Source organism: Cebus imitator, unplaced genomic scaffold (assembly GCF_001604975.1).
Source record: "Cebus imitator isolate Cc_AM_T3 unplaced genomic scaffold, Cebus_imitator-1.0 Scaffold748, whole genome shotgun sequence".
Classification (NCBI taxonomy): domain Eukaryota; kingdom Metazoa; phylum Chordata; class Mammalia; order Primates; family Cebidae; genus Cebus; species Cebus imitator.
The window spans coordinates 122,756-140,730 of NW_016108063.1; the positions used below are offsets into that span (position 1 = coordinate 122,756).

Below are 17,975 nucleotides of genomic sequence, written 5' to 3' on the forward strand. Positions count from 1 at the left end.
AGATGGAGTTTCACTCTTGTTGCCCAGGCTGCAGTGCAATGGCACGATTTCGGCTCACTGCAACCTCCGCCTCCAAGGTTCAAGCGATTCTCCTGCCTCAGCCTCCTGAGAAGCTGGGATTACAGGCATGTCCCACCACGCCTGGCTAATTTTGTATTTTTAGTTGAGATGGGGTTTCTCCATGTTGGTCAGGCTGGTCTCGAACTCCTGACCTCAAGTGATCCACCTGCCTTGCTCCCAAAGTGCTTTTTTTTTTTTTAACCTTGTGTCAGAGCAGCATCAGATGCACATAGATGATACTCAATAAGCACCTGACTGAATTATCTCAAGGGTTCTGTGTGTTGGCAACTCAATTTTTAGCTGTATTTTGTTCTTTGCTGTTTCTAATTTATGAAACTTATTTCCTTAGCTCTAAGTTTCATTTCTACTTTATTGTAATGTTTTGTCTTTGACTTCTTTTTTCATTAAAGACTTTTCTCTTTAAATTCTTTTAAAATATAGGGTGTTTAATGTGAAGGATGTTCTATTTCCTAGAGTAAATTTTCTTTCAGAATGGGTTCTATATCTGTCCTTTTTCTGTAGTATTCTTTACGTTGTTCACAGGCATAAGGCTGGAGGTAGTGGTTCACACCTAATCCCAGCACTTTGGGGGGCCAAGGTGGCAGATCACCTGAGACCAGTAATAAGAGACCAGCCTGGGCAACATGGTGTGACCCTGTCTCTACAAAAAAACAAATAGTTGATGGGCAGTTTCTTCACATCTTTCTCATGGCTGCACAGCAGCCTTGTGGATTCCCAGTTACAATGTGGGTGGTCTTTGAAGCTCTCCCACCCAATCTGAGCTCTTTGATCTTCTCCAAGCTGCTTCCAGCTGAGTCCCTTCCTCTTAGACAATAAGATACAAGTCAGGAATATGCAGTCCTTAGAAGACAGAGAACTCAAAGAGAAAAAGTACCAGCCCAGGAACCAACCGAGCAGAGGGGAAAAGGGCTGATGGACAGCCGTGCCCTAAGTTCCCCACTCCTGTGAGGAGGAAAGCCCCAAAGCCATCTGTTTCCCCCACCTTTCCTCCCTGGCTAGGAGGAGAGGGAAAACAACTTCTGGAAAGACAGGTGTGAAGGAGGTGGGATTTATCCTGAGGTTAAGCATTTCTGTCACAAGTGAAAAAGTTTACCTGGTTTGGCGGAACCATCCACATTGGAAGACGCTGTCCTTGGAAACAGGATATGCCCCTGACTAGGCAGAGTGAATTCTGTCCAGTTTTAAACAACATTACAGAAGAAAATAAGAAGGGAGTCAGTCAACTCAAATCACCACTCCTCATAAGCCCCACCCTCTCAGGTAACAAGACCCAGGTCAGGACCGGCTCCCAGACCACCTGCCATTAGAGACAGAGTTCTGGGGAGCCTTGCATCTCAACTGCCTCCCTCCCAGACAGTGTGAGAATGCCACTCCCAACAGCTTTCCCTTCCTTGGCAAGCAGGACTGAGACAGTCATTAGGTCAGTGCATTGCACTAGGGAGCCAGTGAGAATGCAGCTGGGGGCTGAAATCCAGTTTACTCTGAGCCATGTGTCCCGGTGTGGGGTCACATCTGCTCAGAGAAAGGACCTTTCTCTGTACAAAGGTGCCACTCACTCACACACAGGGCTGCATGTGGGCTGGCAGTAGCCCTGCTGAATAATGCTGGATGACTGTATACGTGATTGGGGAGGAGCTTCCACCTTGGAGAAACACTTTCTGATATCTCCCCTAGGCGCTGACTCAACAGGCATTTGATTCCCTCCAAATGCATTTGGCTTTTCACAAATTACTAACCTTGTCCTTGCCCATGCACAGCTTCTAAGAAGCCAGAGTATAGGAGCCAAATTCCAATTCTAGCAGGTCTTTTGTCTGCTGCTGTTCAGAGTTTATAGTGTGAGGCTGTGCTACCTGTTTCCTTTGAATGCTGCCAGTATGGTTCTGCTGGTCCATTCTGCCTCATTTTTCATTCATGTTTTTAGTTTCTGAAATGGGCGACTTTGATTATACGGCTGCATACTACTATATGCTACTTCCAACCTGTCCTTGATGTGGTCTCTCTGTGCTGTTATAACTGTTTTCACATTATGAAGTGTGAATATGCACTTTCATGTGCCACCTATTTAATATGCATGCTCATAAAGGCTTAAAGCACATCTGAATCTACTTTTTTTTTTTTTTTGAGACAGAGTCTTGCTCTTTCACCCAGGTTAGAGTGCAATGGTGTGATCCTAGCTCACTACAGCCTCCAACTCCTGGGCTCAAGCAATACTCCTGACTCAGCCTCCTGAGTGGCTGGAACTACAGGTGTGAGGCACTACACCTGGCCCTGAATTTACTGTTTTGGTGAAAACCTAAATGTATTCAAGTGTTCAGTAAATGTTATTTGGTGTTAATAAGTCACCAGAGGCTTATAACATATTGAAGATGACATCAAGATGATCCCACATTCTGATTATTTTAATAATTTGAGTTCTGGGATACAAGTGCAGGATGTGCAGGCTTGTTACATAGGTAAATGTGTGCCATGGTGATTTGCTGCACCTATCAACCCATCACCTAGGTATTAAGCACCACATGCATCAGCTATTTAGCCTGATGCTCCCTCCTCCCCGCTCCCCACAACAGGCCCCAGTATGTGGTGTTCCCCTCCCTGTGTCCATGTGTTCTCATTGTTCAGCTCCCACTTATAAGCGAGAATGTGCAGATTTGGTTTTCTGTTCCTGTGTTAGTTTGCTGAGGATAATGGCTTCCAGCTTCATCCATGTCCCTGCAAAGGACATGATTTCATTCCTTTTTATGGCTGCATAGTATTCTGTGATGTATATATACCACATTTTCTTTATCCGGTCAATCATTGATGGGCATTTGAGTTGATTCCGTGTCTTTGGTATTGCGAATAGTACTGCAATGAATATATACATGCATGTATCTTTATAGTAGAATGATTTATATTCTTTTGGGTATATACCCAATAATGGGATTGCTGGGTCAAATGGTATTTCTGGTTCTAGGTCTTTGAGCAATCACCACATTGTCTTCCACAATGGTTGAACTACTTTACACTCCCACCGACAATATATAAGGGTTCCCTTTTCTTGATAATCTTGCCAGCATCTGTTTTTTCTTGACTTTTTAATAAAATCATCATTCTGACTGGTGGGCTGGCAGTAGCCACAATGAAATGGTTGTCTCATTGTGGTTTTGATTTGCATTTCTCTAATCATCAGTGATGTTGAACTGTTTTCATATGTTTTTGGCCACATAAATGTCTTCTTTTGAGAAGCGTCTGTTTATGTCCTTTGCCCCCCTTTAATGGGATTGTTTTTTCTTGTAAATTTAATTTCCTTGTAGTTTCTGGATATTAGGCCTTTGTCAGATGGATGGATTGCAAAATGTTTCTCCTACTCTGGTCGTCTGTTCATTCTGATAGTTTCTTTTGCTGTGCAGCAGCTTAATTAGATCCCATTTGTAAATTTTTCCTTTTGTTGCAATTGCTTCTGATGTTTTTGTCATGAAATCTTTGCCCATGCTTATGTCCTGCATGCTATTGCCTAGGTTTTCTTCTAGAGTTGTTATAGTTTTGGGTTTTACATTTAAGTCTTTAATCCATCTTAATTTTTGTGTGAGGCGTAAGGAAGAGATCCAATTTCAGTTTTCTGTATGTGTCTAGCCAGTTTTCCCTGCACCATGTATTACATAGGGAATCCTTTCTCCTTTGCTTGTTTTTATCAGGTTTGTTGAAGATCAGACAGTTGTAGATGTGCAGTCTTATTTCTGAGATCTCTAGTCTGTTCCATTGGTCTATGTATCTGTTTTTTCACCAGTACCATACTGTTTTGGTTACTGTACACTTGTAGTATAGTTTGAAGTGAGGCAGTGTGATGCCTCCAGTTTTGTTATTTTTGCTTAGGATTGTCTTGGCTATATGTGCTCTTTTATGGTTCCATATGAGTTTTAAAGTAGTTTTTTCTAATTCTATGAAGAATATCAATGATAGTTTAATGGGAATGACATTAAATCAATAAATTTAACAGGAATAACATTGAATCAATAAATTACTTTGGACACTATGGCCATTTTCACGATGTTGATTCTTCCTATTCATGAGCATTCTTCCTATCCATGGACTGTTTTTCCATTTGTTTGTGTCCTCTCTTATTTCTTTGAGCAGTGGTTTGTAGTTCTTCTTGAAGAGGTCCTTCACTTTTCCCTTGTTAGCTGTATTTCCTAGGTATTTTATTCTCTCTGTAGCAATTGTGAATGGGAGTTCATTCATGACTTGGCTCTCTGCTTGCCTATTTTTGGCATATAGGAATGCTTGTGATTTTTGCACATTGATTTTGTATCCTGAGACTTTGCCGAAGTTGCTTATCAGCTTAAGAAGCTTTTGGACTGAGATGATGATGAGGTTTTCTAGATATAGGATCACGTCATCTGCAAACAGACGCAGTCTGACTTCCTCTCTTCCTATCTGAATACCGTTTCTTTCTTTCTCTTGCCTAATTACCCTGGCCAGAACTTCCAATATTATGTTGAATAGGAGTGGTGAGAGAAGGTATCCTTGCCTAATGCCAGTTTTCAACAGAAATGCTTCCAGCTTTTGTCCATTCAGTATGATATTGGCTGTGGGTTTGTCATAAATGGCTCTTATGTTTTTGAATATGTTCCATCAATACCTAGTTTATTGAGTTTTTAGTATGAAGGGGTGTTGAATTTTATTGAAGACCTTTTCTGTGTCTATTGAGGTAATCAAGTGGTTTTTGTCATTGGTTCTTTTTCTCCATTTTGATTTTTAAAAATTGAAATATGATGTTTTCAGGCTTAAATAAAATGGCAGAAAATCTGGAAAACACCCCAATTCTTAAAATGATGCTCTGGAAATGTAGCTGAATTTGATACTCAGTCAGGGGTTTCCAACAGACAATGCTTGCACAATAAACTTACACAGTGAATCTGCCATTGTGATAGAGGAGGCTTTAAATCAGATTTAAATCTTGTCATGCTTAAATAAATGTGCTAATATTTTCTGTCGGTCTCTTGTGCAGCTGTTAAAACATTAGGGCTCTGTAGACCAAATGAGACTTCTATATTTCATATGAATTAGTTCTGTGTTCTAATTCTTATTTTTTGCTTTTCTAATTAGAAAACAGGCATTGGCTTTTGTAAAGGTGAACATCAAGATTTACTGATTCTAAATATCACTTTCAGAACAATAAATTTTGAATCTCAAAGCACAAAGTCAATACATGTCACAGATTCTGAATGCTTTCAGTAGCACAGGAAAACTTCAGAATTTTGCATATGCAACATTTAAGCTGGAAGCTATCACTCACCCAGGAAACAGCAAATAATGTTTGATTTCAACTAGGATAGCAGTTTTCTGGTAACTTTGCTCAGCTAATCATAGTTTTTAAACATATTCTTAAAAATACAACACCATTTACTTTCCTACAAATTTCAGCAAAACAAAAATTTTAAGGTTTTTTTTCTCTCTTTAATTTCCAGTTTCCCCAGTTATGAAGTGTCAGCTCTCAATGCCCTCTCCATGGGCTTCATGCTTAAGTTTTTTCATGCATAAGTTTTACAAATTAGCTTCACTCTTCACAGCTATCTTTTCATAAACTTGCTTAACACATCGAGTCAAGCAGTTTAATTATCCTCTTTGTCATATCCTCCTCCTTCGTTCTTTGGGGCCCAACTGTGTCTCATTCACCTCAATTTTGCCAACTAATATCCATACAATTTCTTATGAATTTTGCCAACTAATATCCATACAATTTCTTAGATTCAAGATCTAGGCACTGTACCTCAAAGTTATGAGAAACGTGACTGACAGCAGATTTTTCCATGTGTTCACACATCCATTCATTTGATATCAATTGACTCGATAATGAAAATTCTACAAATTAGCTGCATTTTTTTATATGACAAATCTATCTTCTCAGGTGAAACTCCAGTAAGATTATCAGAAAAACAACTCTCTTTGGGGCAAGGGCTCAAACTCATGGGACTTTTTTTTTTTCTATTTAGGAAAGAAACAAAATTTAAATATTTACTTTATATTTTTATTAAAGTTTAAGTAAATTGGGGAACTAAATGTGTATAATGGTAGGTACCATAGATTGTCTTCCATTCCACCTCCAAATCAATTAAATGAAAACACTCAGGAATTTTAAGCTCAAGCTTGTGAACCTAGGAAAAAAGAATGTGTCCAGATATATTCATTAATTCAGAAATAAAATTTAATGACTCTTAATTTTGTTTTTACTAGTACAAACGAGGTTAACAGTCCTTAAATTTCACATATTTCTTTTTGTTTGTTTGTTTTTGAAATGGAGTCTCTCTCTGTCACCCAGGTTGGTGTGCAGTGGCACAATTTCAGCTCACTGCAATCTCCATCTCCTGGTTCAAGCAAATCGTGCTTCAGCCTCCTTAGTAGCTGGGATTAAAGGCATGTAGCACCTGGCTAATTTTTGTATTTTTAATAGAGACAAGATTTTCACCATGTTGGCCAGGCTGGTCTGGAACTGCTGACCTCAAGTGATCCACCTGCCTCAGCCTCCCAAAGTGCTGGGATTTCAAGTGTGAGCCAATGTGCCGAGCCTAAATTTAACATATTTCTGAAGAATCATACACATGTCCTGTTTTAAGCAGGAGCTCAAAGAAAATGTTTGATAAGGTACAGATTTATTTTATTTTAGTCCAATCCCTATATTTAGCAAATACAAAACCACAGTCATGTTTAAAATGTAAAAATTGTAGAATAGCTCTGTATACTAAAATATTATTAATAATGCAGTTTCTGAGAACCAAAATATCAGCTGGCTGACTTTGCTTTTGTGATATATATTAACACCTTTTAGCATGACAATATGAGGAAGTAAAGTTTACCATTCTTTCAATATCTTTTGATGTTCAGTATGCATTACTAGTTGGCAAATTCATTAGTGGCAGTATGGTAAGAATTCAGTCCAAAGATTCATTTTGATGAACTATTTGATCATAAAACATGCAGTGGCAAATTTTCAATTCATAAACTATTTTTATCATTCAGTGAAGATTACTATTGTAGTTAGCATGATCATGAGAACTTTTTCCTGCTTGATTAAAAACATTTACCGTTACCATAAGATTGGCTATGTCATGCAAAAGGTCCAATAACCCTGCCAAAGGTGTGGCAATCACCTCCCCAGCATACTCAGTTTGTACATTAATGGCTGCCTTAAGCTTGAACACAAAACATAACACGTTTCAGAACATGTGTCTCAATAGAGCTTCCTACACCTTCCCCACTAGCTAATCAGACACGGATCATCATTGTTTGACTTGACTTCTCCTTCCAGCAGCAGATTCATCACCGCCTTTGTCAAATAGCTGCATGTTCCTTTTTTTCCCAGGGGGGGAGTGTTGTAAAAGGAAGTCATGTCATCCTACAAAGAAAAACAGTAAGCAAAGCATTTGATCTGCTGTTTGTAAAGAGTTGACAGGTAAAATAAGTGTCAGCCTAGGGGGAAAAATAAATTCACATAAAGATTTCTTCATGGAAAATATGAGATTCCTGAGCTTTTCATTCATTTTCCTGAGGTGCATATAAAACAAAGACAGACATTTTAGTATTCTCTTCTTTGTTGATAATTTTTATTTACTTAGAGAACCTCTTTACAGATGAACTTATAATATTAAACAGAGAGCCTGCAAGGGCCTATCTTAGGCAGTACACAGTACCAATGTAGCCTGTCACTGCATTCTCACTGTCCCCAGAATTTAATTTTATAGCCTTCTGGAGTCTATGCCTCCTCCCTGATAAAATGCTTTCACTGCTAACCATAAAAAGGAAATTTATGTCTTTCTAGATTTCTTTTTTGTCAGAACTTCACATCTGAATTGACTAGTAATTAACTAAAAAGTAACATTAATTCCTCAAATAAGGCAGACTGCCCCTCAAGTATTCTATTTTGCATTCTGTGAATCTGTTTTATAGAATAAATGAAAAGCAATTAGGGATATTTTAAAGAATTGAGACAATGAAAAAATTCTACAAAAAAAAAATGTTTACTTACTTGCTTTTCAATTTCCTTTAGCCGACTCTGATCTTTTTGAAATTCATTAAATGCTTCTTTGACCAGTCTGTCTAGATCTACTTTGTCTTGAAATTCTAGCTCAGGGTTTCTTTCCAGTACAATGGATACAACCATGAGTAACTAGGAGAGGCAGACATTGACAGACAATTATATGAACCATAATAGTGACATGTTTTCACTCTTTCATCAGATAGATGGGTGATTCACAAGAAGTTCTGTATGATAAGAGATTTAAGGATCATCTATGGAAGGAATCTTTCTAATTTTGCAAGTTATCTGCATAAGTACTGTTCAGAAAGTACACATATTTTTTCATTGTGTGTATCCCTAGAAATGTTTTTCAGTCAGTTAAATAAAACCGTTAGAAAAATGACTTTCCTAACCCATTGTGTACATAATACATGATGTCCTATTCACCCAAAGTGTCTGAACTCTTTCTGGGCCTTTGGGCATCAATCCTTCTTGGCAAGAAACCAAAACACCGTCAGTGGAGAGATGGGTCAGGCACCAAAGCCAGAGAAGCCACGTGGGTTCAATGGAGACTCTGGACCTAGGTTCAGGATCAAATGACCTGGGGCCCAGAACCCAAACAAGCGTAAGTCTGTGATGCTGCAGTAGTTTCTCAAAGGATGGCCATGTTTTAAAAAAACACACTTAACTCTGACTTCTGTGACAAGAGTCCTATTTGGTCTGTATAAATTATCTTAGTTTAATGCATCAGTCTATTGCTTGGCCATCACACACACCTACCCTAAGTGGTAATGTTCATTTTAGATGCCAAAATCCTATAAACAAAAATAGTGTCTACATATGCAATAATTGGTAAAGGCTCTCTGATGATGTTTATGGCTCCTAATTTGTACACTGAACAGGAAACATGCCTCATAATCCCCAATTTTGGATTCTTACTGACTGTAGTTTATCTAGATGCTTCCAAAACAGAACTTGAAAGAACCAAAGGAAACAGAGTAAAATCCAGGGGTCACAATGTCGGAAACCTTGGGGCAGGCCTTTAGCCATGAGAATAGGAAGTTTTGCTGTGGCCCTAAAGGAAAATGTCTTCTGCAAAGGGAATGACCTCACTGTGGTCAACAAGGACCTTTATGTCCAGTGTATGTCCCAGATGCTGGGTACTAGACATGGAAGGCATACACCCATCGAATAACCCCATCTTTTCCCTACCCAGTCTGCCTCATGATATGAAAATGGTTGGCTGATACTGTTCCACATCCTAGGACATCACAGATGAGGCTGAATCTACTCAGCTCTGACTGCAGCTACAGAACTGCTAGATTTTAGGAGGTGCCATGTCCAGGTTGGCAGTCACACAGAGTTTCCATACCAATAAGACACATTATCTACCCTCGAAAAACATCAAAGTCCGATGAATACATTCCCGGAGAAAGAGACAAAGTGAGGGTGAGCTAAATATTAAATCCATCAATTGTGGTTTCTCTATGCATTTGGGGTAATATTTAACATGACAAAAGGGCATGTGTGTTCTGTTAATTTTACATTTAATTTTATACAAAGCAGTGATACAGCATGCAATGACAAGTCTTCTTTTCACATAGAGATGTCTGGAAAGATGTCCCTCAAAATATTAACAGCAAGGATCTCTGGCTAGTGAGTGTGGGGGAAACTTTTATGCTCTTTTCTATAATTTTCTAAACTGCTGAAATTTTCTACAATAGTTGTGCATTATTTCTGTGAATAGAAAAAAAATGAAAACAAAGTAAATAGAAAAGGTCACTTCCTCTACTTTTATGATGTTGCTTATGCACCTGGTGCTGAGGGGTGAGTGTGTGGCTGAAAAGCAGGGGTTGGTTCTCCCTCCCTGGAGAAGTCTGAGGTCTGAATTGTTCATGTGTCTTGTCTTGGGTCAGGGTGGCCATCTTCTTGAGGACTCAGCTAGGAGAGATCAGGGTTCTGGAAAGAATAGCATTCTGGGTCTCACAGGCAGTTTCCCTTACGCTAGTTTTCAGGGAACAGAGAGAAGGCACTTTGTCAGCAATCTTAATTTCTTACTACCCACCTCTACAACAATCTGTCTGTACCGTGGCTGGTCAATATTTCCCAATGTGTCTTCAACAAGGAGAGAGAAATTCATCTCATACATGGTCATATCCGACAGGGTTGGTTGCTGAAAAAAATAACTCCACATTAACATGCTGAACTGTTATGCTCTGTTCTCATTTAATAGAGGAATTTCATTTTCTAATGGTTAATAGTTTTCAGTTTTTATAAAACCTTGGAGAGCATTTCCAGCTACACAACTAAGTTTTATATAGGTCAACTATTAAAGCCAATCAGCTGACTATTGTGATGAATTAAACCTCCCATTTTTAGTAGTTACCTTCACTACATTAATGTTTTTGAGGAAAAGGACTATATTAGAAGGCCACTTCCATACACAAAAGGAAGAGCCAAACACTGAGACAACAAATAGACTACATATTGCCTTCAGAATTGACATGAAAAGTTATGCTTGCTGTCAGGCTCCTGCACGGAAGTCACCTGCTATTGAATTTACATCATTTTTGTGGCAGGTCCTTTCGGAGCTGGCAGCATAAAAATGCATACAAACAAGCAAAACCAATATTATGTGCAGAACTGGGAAGAAAACAAGAAAAACGCGAAGCTGAAAGAATTTCCTCTACTCTGCCCTTTATCTTTCATTTAAAGCAAGAATATCAAATAGTTTTCCATTCATTTTTCACAAACCAAAATGAAAGCAGAAAATAAACTCAAATTCAAATACAAATCTGGGCATGGGGATATCCCTCAGAGGAGGGAAGGCAAGGCTCTGGACATTAGGCTTGTATGGTAGAAAGCAGATGGGGTCACTAGATCATTACCAGAGAAGCAGAGATGATGAGAGATACTTGTTTTCACCACAGTGATAATTTACAGTGAACTCATTCAGGTTCAGAACCATGGTATCTACTTACCACTCAAAATGGTACCCAAAGTGACAGTCAAGTGACAGCAAAGTTGTTCAGCCTGGTATAATAATGCCTTAGTCCTATATTCAATAGATATTCAATACAACTAACTATTATATTCCATAGTCAATATAATCCAACATATTATTAATGTTTTCAGGTAGTACCTAATTTGGGGAAAACAAAACCCCACTGCTAAACACAGTTATAATTGGCTAGATCTCTAGCAATGGGCTTAATGGGGTTATAGAAGGAAAGGAAGACCCTTTCATAGTTTCACATTAATTTCTTCTTAATATATCTCAACCTAGCTACTGTGCAACTAGAGAAGAGATACCAAGCTTGCCTTATTTCCTACTCTTCTGAAAGGACTTAGGGTAAGTAGTACAGCAGAGAAGTTAAGAGACAAGGCTCAGCAGCTGCACTGCCAGGGGTCACACCTTGTGGCCGCTACTTACTAGATGTGTGCCTTGAGGAAATCACTTAGCTGTGTTTCAGTGTCCTCTTCTGCCAAACAGGAATGCTAATAACTAAGCATCTTCCTCACAAGATTGTCTTATGGATTAAATGAGCACTTAGAAAAGGGCTTGATGCAGAAAAATACTAAACATTTATTTATTGTCATCATCGTTATTTTTAGCAAAGAGAGGATATTAGCATAGCAAGGATACTACATGTTAAGTGGCCCAGGCTGTCAGACAATTAAATGAAAATCTGGTAAGTATTAGTGGGGGCTGAGAAAGAAGCTAACAAGTGGTTGCGAGCGTGCATTGCCCAGGTGGGCAGAGAGGAGGCCTCGCTGGATGGTTCGAACTACTGCAATGAGGGGCTGCTCTCTGCTCTCAAGAAACGCTGTTGTTCCTGAACAGTAATCACAGGGCACCCAGGAGAGGGCTAGGCCCTGCAATGATAGTCAAATAAAACTACTTGCAGTCTATGAACAGTATAAAGAATACTTTTTAAAAGTTTTTATGCATTTTTTTGAGTAAGTAATATATTCACAGCATTCAAACTTTGAAAGGTATAAAAGGGTTCCAGGGAAGAGCCCACACTGTCCTCCCAGTCACGCAGTTCTTTTTACCAAAGGCTGAGGAAAGAATACTATCAATTTCCTATGGGTCCTTCCAGAGACACTCTTAAGTAAATAGAAGCAAAATGAGTGTGGGTCTGTGCCTTTGAGAATACTTTATTTGTATAAAGAGCTACATTAAAATTTATTTCATTGAGATTTCAACACTAAAAACAATTACAGTGCTGTATTTCCAGAAGGCTAATCCTTCATTTTTGTATATAAGTAGAATGATTGAGATGCCAGGATTAAATAAGTAATCACATCAAAGAAGCAGGCCAGTGTATATCACGTGGGAAACCAACCGAAGGAGAAGGCACTTACTCACTTGGACCACAGGTAAGGTACACCTCGAATAAAATAAGTGATTATCTGTATAATGACCTAAAAAGTTACTGCATTTTTCAATTTCAACACAATTGCTAAGTGGTGATTTCCTCATCCACAGCATGACTAGGCCCCCTTGCTTCTTAGGTCTGCTCTGGTTCTATCTTTTCAATGCATGCTTTACTGTTTGTGAAGTCCCCCAGCACTGACGCACCACCACTTGGGGTCGTGGAAGGGTACCCCCACTTAAAGAAGCCAATATAGGAAACTTTAAGCTGGTAAGTAAACAAAGGAAAGACAGCTTGTTCAACAAGAGGTTTGGTTTTTTGTTTCCTCAAAACATCTAAAATACAACAATACCAAAAATTTTTTATTAAATACAAATTTCAGCAACATATCCATTTGATAAAGTGAGCCTTTTCTGCCCACAGGGGCACTAAATTTGAAAAATAAAAGTAGCTCATATTGGGGAAAAATATTTTCAATCTAATTGATTAGATTTCTTATTTTCAAGTATTTCATTCCTTGAGGTAATATCCCGTCTTCGAAAATACTCTTAAAAGCTGAAAAGGAGAAAAGTTATTTGTAATACAGAGGCGGAAAGGATTCACCACCCTTTGTGAAGTACCCTTTCTTTACAGGAACACAGTGGGGCTTTACCTGAGGCAAATGCTTCCCAGCAACAATGATGCCATTGGGTGTGCGCTCCAGGATCTGCCACACTCGGTCATAGAACCCGGTGGGAGTTCTATTCAAAGACCCATCGATCTGACGCCTGTTCAGCCAACATCTGTAGACAAAAGGCAAATGTCTTAGAGTTGAAGAACAAGCTTGTTCTGGTAGAAAGCAGGGCTTTCAATACAAACTAATTGTTCCGATAGGGTACACAATAAAAGCCAAAGCCCATCAATGATGCATATCTCTGTGTGTTACAAAGGCTAGTAAATATTTCATAATGAAAACAGGGCTTGCAGGATAGGAGGAAGTCTCCAAGAGTCTAAAAAATACAACAGACAAAATGTTATTCTCTTAAGTTATGGATTGCTCACTACATACTCAAATGATTTTCTAATATACAAAGCAGCTCCATTTAAAAATGCAACAGCTGTGAATTTCATATTAACTTCATTGTTTTTACATATAATAAAATGTATGGAAATCATATAATTTGATCACTCCTATATACCTCTCCCAGAAAGGTGCTTAGTAAACACTTAAAAAGTGAATGAATAAGTGATGTTCAAAAAAGCATTTTATAGAGAATAAAATTATCTTATTTTAAACCTTATAAAAGTTCGCTATTTAAACACTGCTAAAGTTTTAGTGCTGAAAAAAGATATGAAATCTTACATTGTAAGATTCACTAAAACGTAGTGACACACCAAAATTTTAGATCTTTTATTTTCATGGATTAAGTATTTACGTATTAAATCTTAAGGACAGACTACATAATTCACAAATTGCTAAAAATGCACAATTTGCATAACTTAAAAAGAACACACAGTGTCAAAGTAACATATTCTTGCAAAAGCTGAAGGAAGGAACAGATTTATTTATTTATTTATTTATTTATTTATTTATTTATTTTTGAGACAGGGTCTTGCTGTATCACTCAGGCTGGAGTGCGATGGCTCAATCATAGCTCACTGTAACTTCTAACTCCTGGGCTCAAGCAATCCTCCCACCTCAGCTTTTCCAGTGGCTAAGATTACAGGCATGCCCCACCATGTCTGCTTAATTTTTAATTTTTTGTAGAGATGAGGGTCTGGCTATGTTGTCCAGGCTGGTCTTGAGCTCCTGGCCTCAAGTAATCCTCCTGCCTTGGCCTCCCAAAGTGCTGGGATTATAGGTGTGAACCATGGCACACAGCCCATACACATATTTTTTATACTTAGTACTATTTTAAAAGACAGCAGAGTGAAAATGTATACTCAGTCACAAGGGAGGCATGTCATGACCAACACTATTTCTAGGTGTGAAAATAGCTATGCAGGATATGGTAAACAGAAAAAGGTATTTTTGCTTTGGAGAAAGAAGAGCAATGAAGATTTATCACTCATTGGTAAGAGGGGCATCTATTTTTGGATATATAACATTTCTTTTAATAGGTGCAGACTTGCATTGCTGGGTTTAGCGTTTCACCAAAGTGAAGAAGCTAGAGGTCTAAGGATTCCTTGGTGATGTTTTATTTTGATAACTGCCTGCATGTTGATTTTTCTCCCATTCTGTTTGTTTGGCAATTAAAAAATATGTTTTTGGAGTTACATGAAAAGTTATGATTAATACTTTAAAAACAAGATACTTGGTAGAACAACAGAAAAAGTAGAAATGTGAGAATACTTACAATGGAGGTAGAAAATTATTTTGAAAGATCTTTTTAAATTTTTATTTTTTGTCTTTCCATTTTGAAAAATTTCAGATTTACAGAAAAGTCATGAATATAAACCATAAAGTTCTTGTATACTCTTAACTTCCCTTTGTTTTGTTGTTGTTGTTGTTGTTGTTTTGCTTGTTTGTTTTTGAGACAGGGTCTCACTGTATCACCAAGGCTGGAGTACAGTGGTACTATCTCGACTCTCTGCAGCCTCAACTTACTGGGTTCGGGTGATCCTCCCATGTCAGCCTCCTGAGTAGCTGGAAACAGGTGTGTGCCACCATATCTGGCTAATTTTTGTGTTTTTTGTAGAAATGGGGTTTTGCCATGTTGCCCAGGCTGGTCTCAAACTCCTGGGCTCAAACAATCTGCCTGCCTCTGTCTCTCAAATTGTTAGGATCACAGGGGTGAGCCATCATGCCTGGCCTTCCCCTACTCTTGTCATCTTACATAATCATACTGTAATTATCAAAACCAGGAAGTAAGCAATGATACAATACTATTAATTAATCTATGGCTCTAATTCAAATTTTGTCAATTTTACCATTAATATTCTTGTTTTGGTCCAGAATCCAATCCAGGATTGGCATTTCGTTTCCACATCTCCTGAGGCTCCTCTAGCAGCTTCTTGGTTGTCCTTTATCTTTCATAGTGTTGACACTTTAGAAATGTCAGTTATTTTGTAGGATGTACCTCAGTTTGGGTTGGTCTGATATTTCCTGATGAATAGACTGAGATTATGCATTTTTTGCAAGATTATCTAGAAGTGATGCTGTGCTCTTTTCTTATTTACTTATTTTTATAGAGATGGAGTTTTGCAATGTTGCCTAGACTAGTCTCAAACTCCTGGGCTCAAAGGACCCTCCTGACGCAGCCTCCAAAAGTGGTAGGGTCACAAGCCTGAGCCACCATGCCCAGCCCATCGTGCCCTTTTCAATGCATCAGGGGCTATATGATGTTGATGTGTCTTATTACTGGTGAGGTTCACCTTAATCTTTTGGTTAAGGTAGAGTCAGCTGGGTTTTGCCACTCCAAAGTCACTATTTTCTCCTTTACAATTAGTAAGTGTCTTGAGTGGAAACACATTGGAATGATGCAACTTTCCATTTCTCATCATACTTCCATGCAATGATGGTTTTTGCCGGCAACAATAACTATTGCATTTGTCTATTTCTGTCATCCTATCTACATTTAGAATTAGAATTCTATTATAAGAAAGAGTCTCTTCACTCCCATTTGTCTATTTATATCAGCATGAACTCATGGGTATGTAGGAATGTTTCTTCCCATTTTTCTTTGGGGTTTTGGTTGTCTGTGTGTCAATTTTTAAGAATTCTTGGTTATTAGTTAGCTCTTTGTGGCATATGTTTTGTTCTAGTTTCTCAGTTGTCTTTTGACATCGGTTATCTACTTTTTGCCATATGAAATGTTGTTTTTAATTTTCATATAGTCTTATTAACTTTTGTTGCCCTTGGGTTGAGCCATTATTAGAAGGTCTTTCCCATACTAAGGGTAAAAAACAATTTAACCATGTCTTCTTGTTTTGTATTATTTCAGTTTTTACATTTAGATCTTTAATATATTTGGAGTGTATTCTTGTGTGTGATATAAACTACAGATGTGATTCTATCTTTTGCAAATGACTATCCAGTTGTCTCATCACTATTTATCTAAAAAGTCCATCCTTGGCTTTTGTCACACACTAAATTTCTGTATATACTTGGGTGTCTATATCTGGACTTTCTATTATGTTCAACTCTTTATTTGTCTGTTGTGCACCAATATCACACTGTTTTAGTTACAGAGGCTTTATGGTATGTTTTAATGTCTAACAGGGCAAGTCCTTCTTTTATGTTTTTCTGATTATTCTTGTATGTTTGTTTTCCATATAAAGTTTCGTACTAACTTGTCTTAACCTCATAAAAACAGCTTGCTGAAATGTTACTGGAATTACGTTATATTTACAACTGACATCTTTATAACACGTACGTTCCTATTTAAGGATGCCTTTCCATTTATTCAAATCTACTTTTATAGAAGACAGCTTTTGTAAAAGGCCTAGGCAGATTTTTCTAGGCATACAACTATAGCACTTTGGTAAATCCCAGGCACAAATGTACTCAATAAATACTTTCCTAAATACTTACATTAAAGCTATTTCTGTAATAAAAAAATTCTTCAAGTTAACACAATCCACAAGTATTTATTTTGTTCTTACTGTAAGGTTAGTACAAGCATAGGAAAGGGTTTAGCACTGAAGTCTATTTAGGGATACAAAGTTACAGGCAACATATTTAAATAATGTTACCAAACCCAATCCTATCTGTCAAAATGCTGGGAGGAGATGGTGAGTGCCACAAAGGTTCAGAAAGGAAACTGACTTCAGGAGGTGGTATGAGGTGTTACATTTTGCACAGAATAATAAAAATGAAGAAATGCTTATGAATTACACTGAAAAAAGGTATAAAATTCAAATCAATACAAAATAATAACTGAAGACAGATATTTGATTGGTCTTTCTATTTACGCTTTCCATCTAGTGGGGTGGCCTCTGATACTCTACTGTATTTTATTTCTTATTAATATCTTATCAAGTTCATAGACATACCAAGCTAAAAATTATGAAGTTATTGCAAATCCAGAATATCAGGTAGGTAACAAGAGGCCCCCATTACCTTCCATTCTGTTGAGGCTGGAGAATATCCAGCAGAAGCTGTTTAACTTCACTAGGTGACAGCTGATACAAGTCTAAGGCTGGCTTGTCTCCACCACGGATCTGAAGTTCATACTCCATGGCATGGATGATCCACCTGAAACAAAATAGGGAAAGCATGAATCAATAACTCTTAAAATAAGATCACCTTCTGCTTCTCTCAGTAATGCCCTTAACAGCACTGACCAATCCAAAGGACAATGAAGAAGAGGCCATCTGAATTTCCTGAACTGTTGATACAATTACTTCCATCAAGATTATGTGACATGATCAGACTCTTAAAAAATGAGACCTGCTCTTGCACGGGTGGCGAGGTTGTGCAACATTAAAATAGGTAAGCATTTAGGTTCTTACCAAGTGAGATTCTACCCATTCCTTGTGGTATTTTTCTATACACAAATAGCTGTATTAAGTATTTTCTTAACACTAGATACATGCAAAAA

The 17,975-nt window shown here is 38.0% G+C and overlaps 1 protein-coding gene and 1 long non-coding RNA gene across 11 annotated transcripts in view; both read right to left on the minus strand.

The window, feature by feature from the left end:
• Positions 1-2,683, minus strand: part of LOC108296851 — a 58,869-nt gene extending 56,186 nt beyond the window's left edge. For both annotated transcript variants that reach the window (XR_001822009.2, XR_005198463.1), the window contains exon 1: positions 1,175-2,683. This is a non-coding gene — a long non-coding RNA (uncharacterized LOC108296851). The remainder of the gene's footprint in view (positions 1-1,174) is intronic.
• Positions 2,684-5,516: 2,833 nt separating this feature from the next.
• PHKB (phosphorylase kinase regulatory subunit beta) overlaps positions 5,517-17,975 on the minus strand; it is a 232,896-nt gene continuing 220,437 nt past the window's right edge. For 4 of the 9 annotated variants that reach the window (XM_017519449.2, XM_017519443.2, XM_037735191.1 and 1 more), the window contains 5 exons: positions 17,495-17,629; positions 13,106-13,235; positions 10,140-10,247; positions 8,084-8,224; positions 5,517-7,453 (listed from right to left, as the gene is read on the minus strand). In XM_017519449.2, the coding sequence (XP_017374938.1) occupies positions 7,316-7,453; positions 8,084-8,224; positions 10,140-10,247; positions 13,106-13,235; positions 17,495-17,629 (652 nt within the window). In that variant the 3' untranslated portion in view covers positions 5,517-7,315. The remainder of the gene's footprint in view (positions 7,454-8,083; positions 8,225-10,139; positions 10,248-13,105; positions 13,236-17,494; positions 17,630-17,975) is intronic. The other 5 variants (XM_017519447.2, XM_037735190.1, XM_037735189.1 and 2 more) reach the window with 3 other exon arrangements.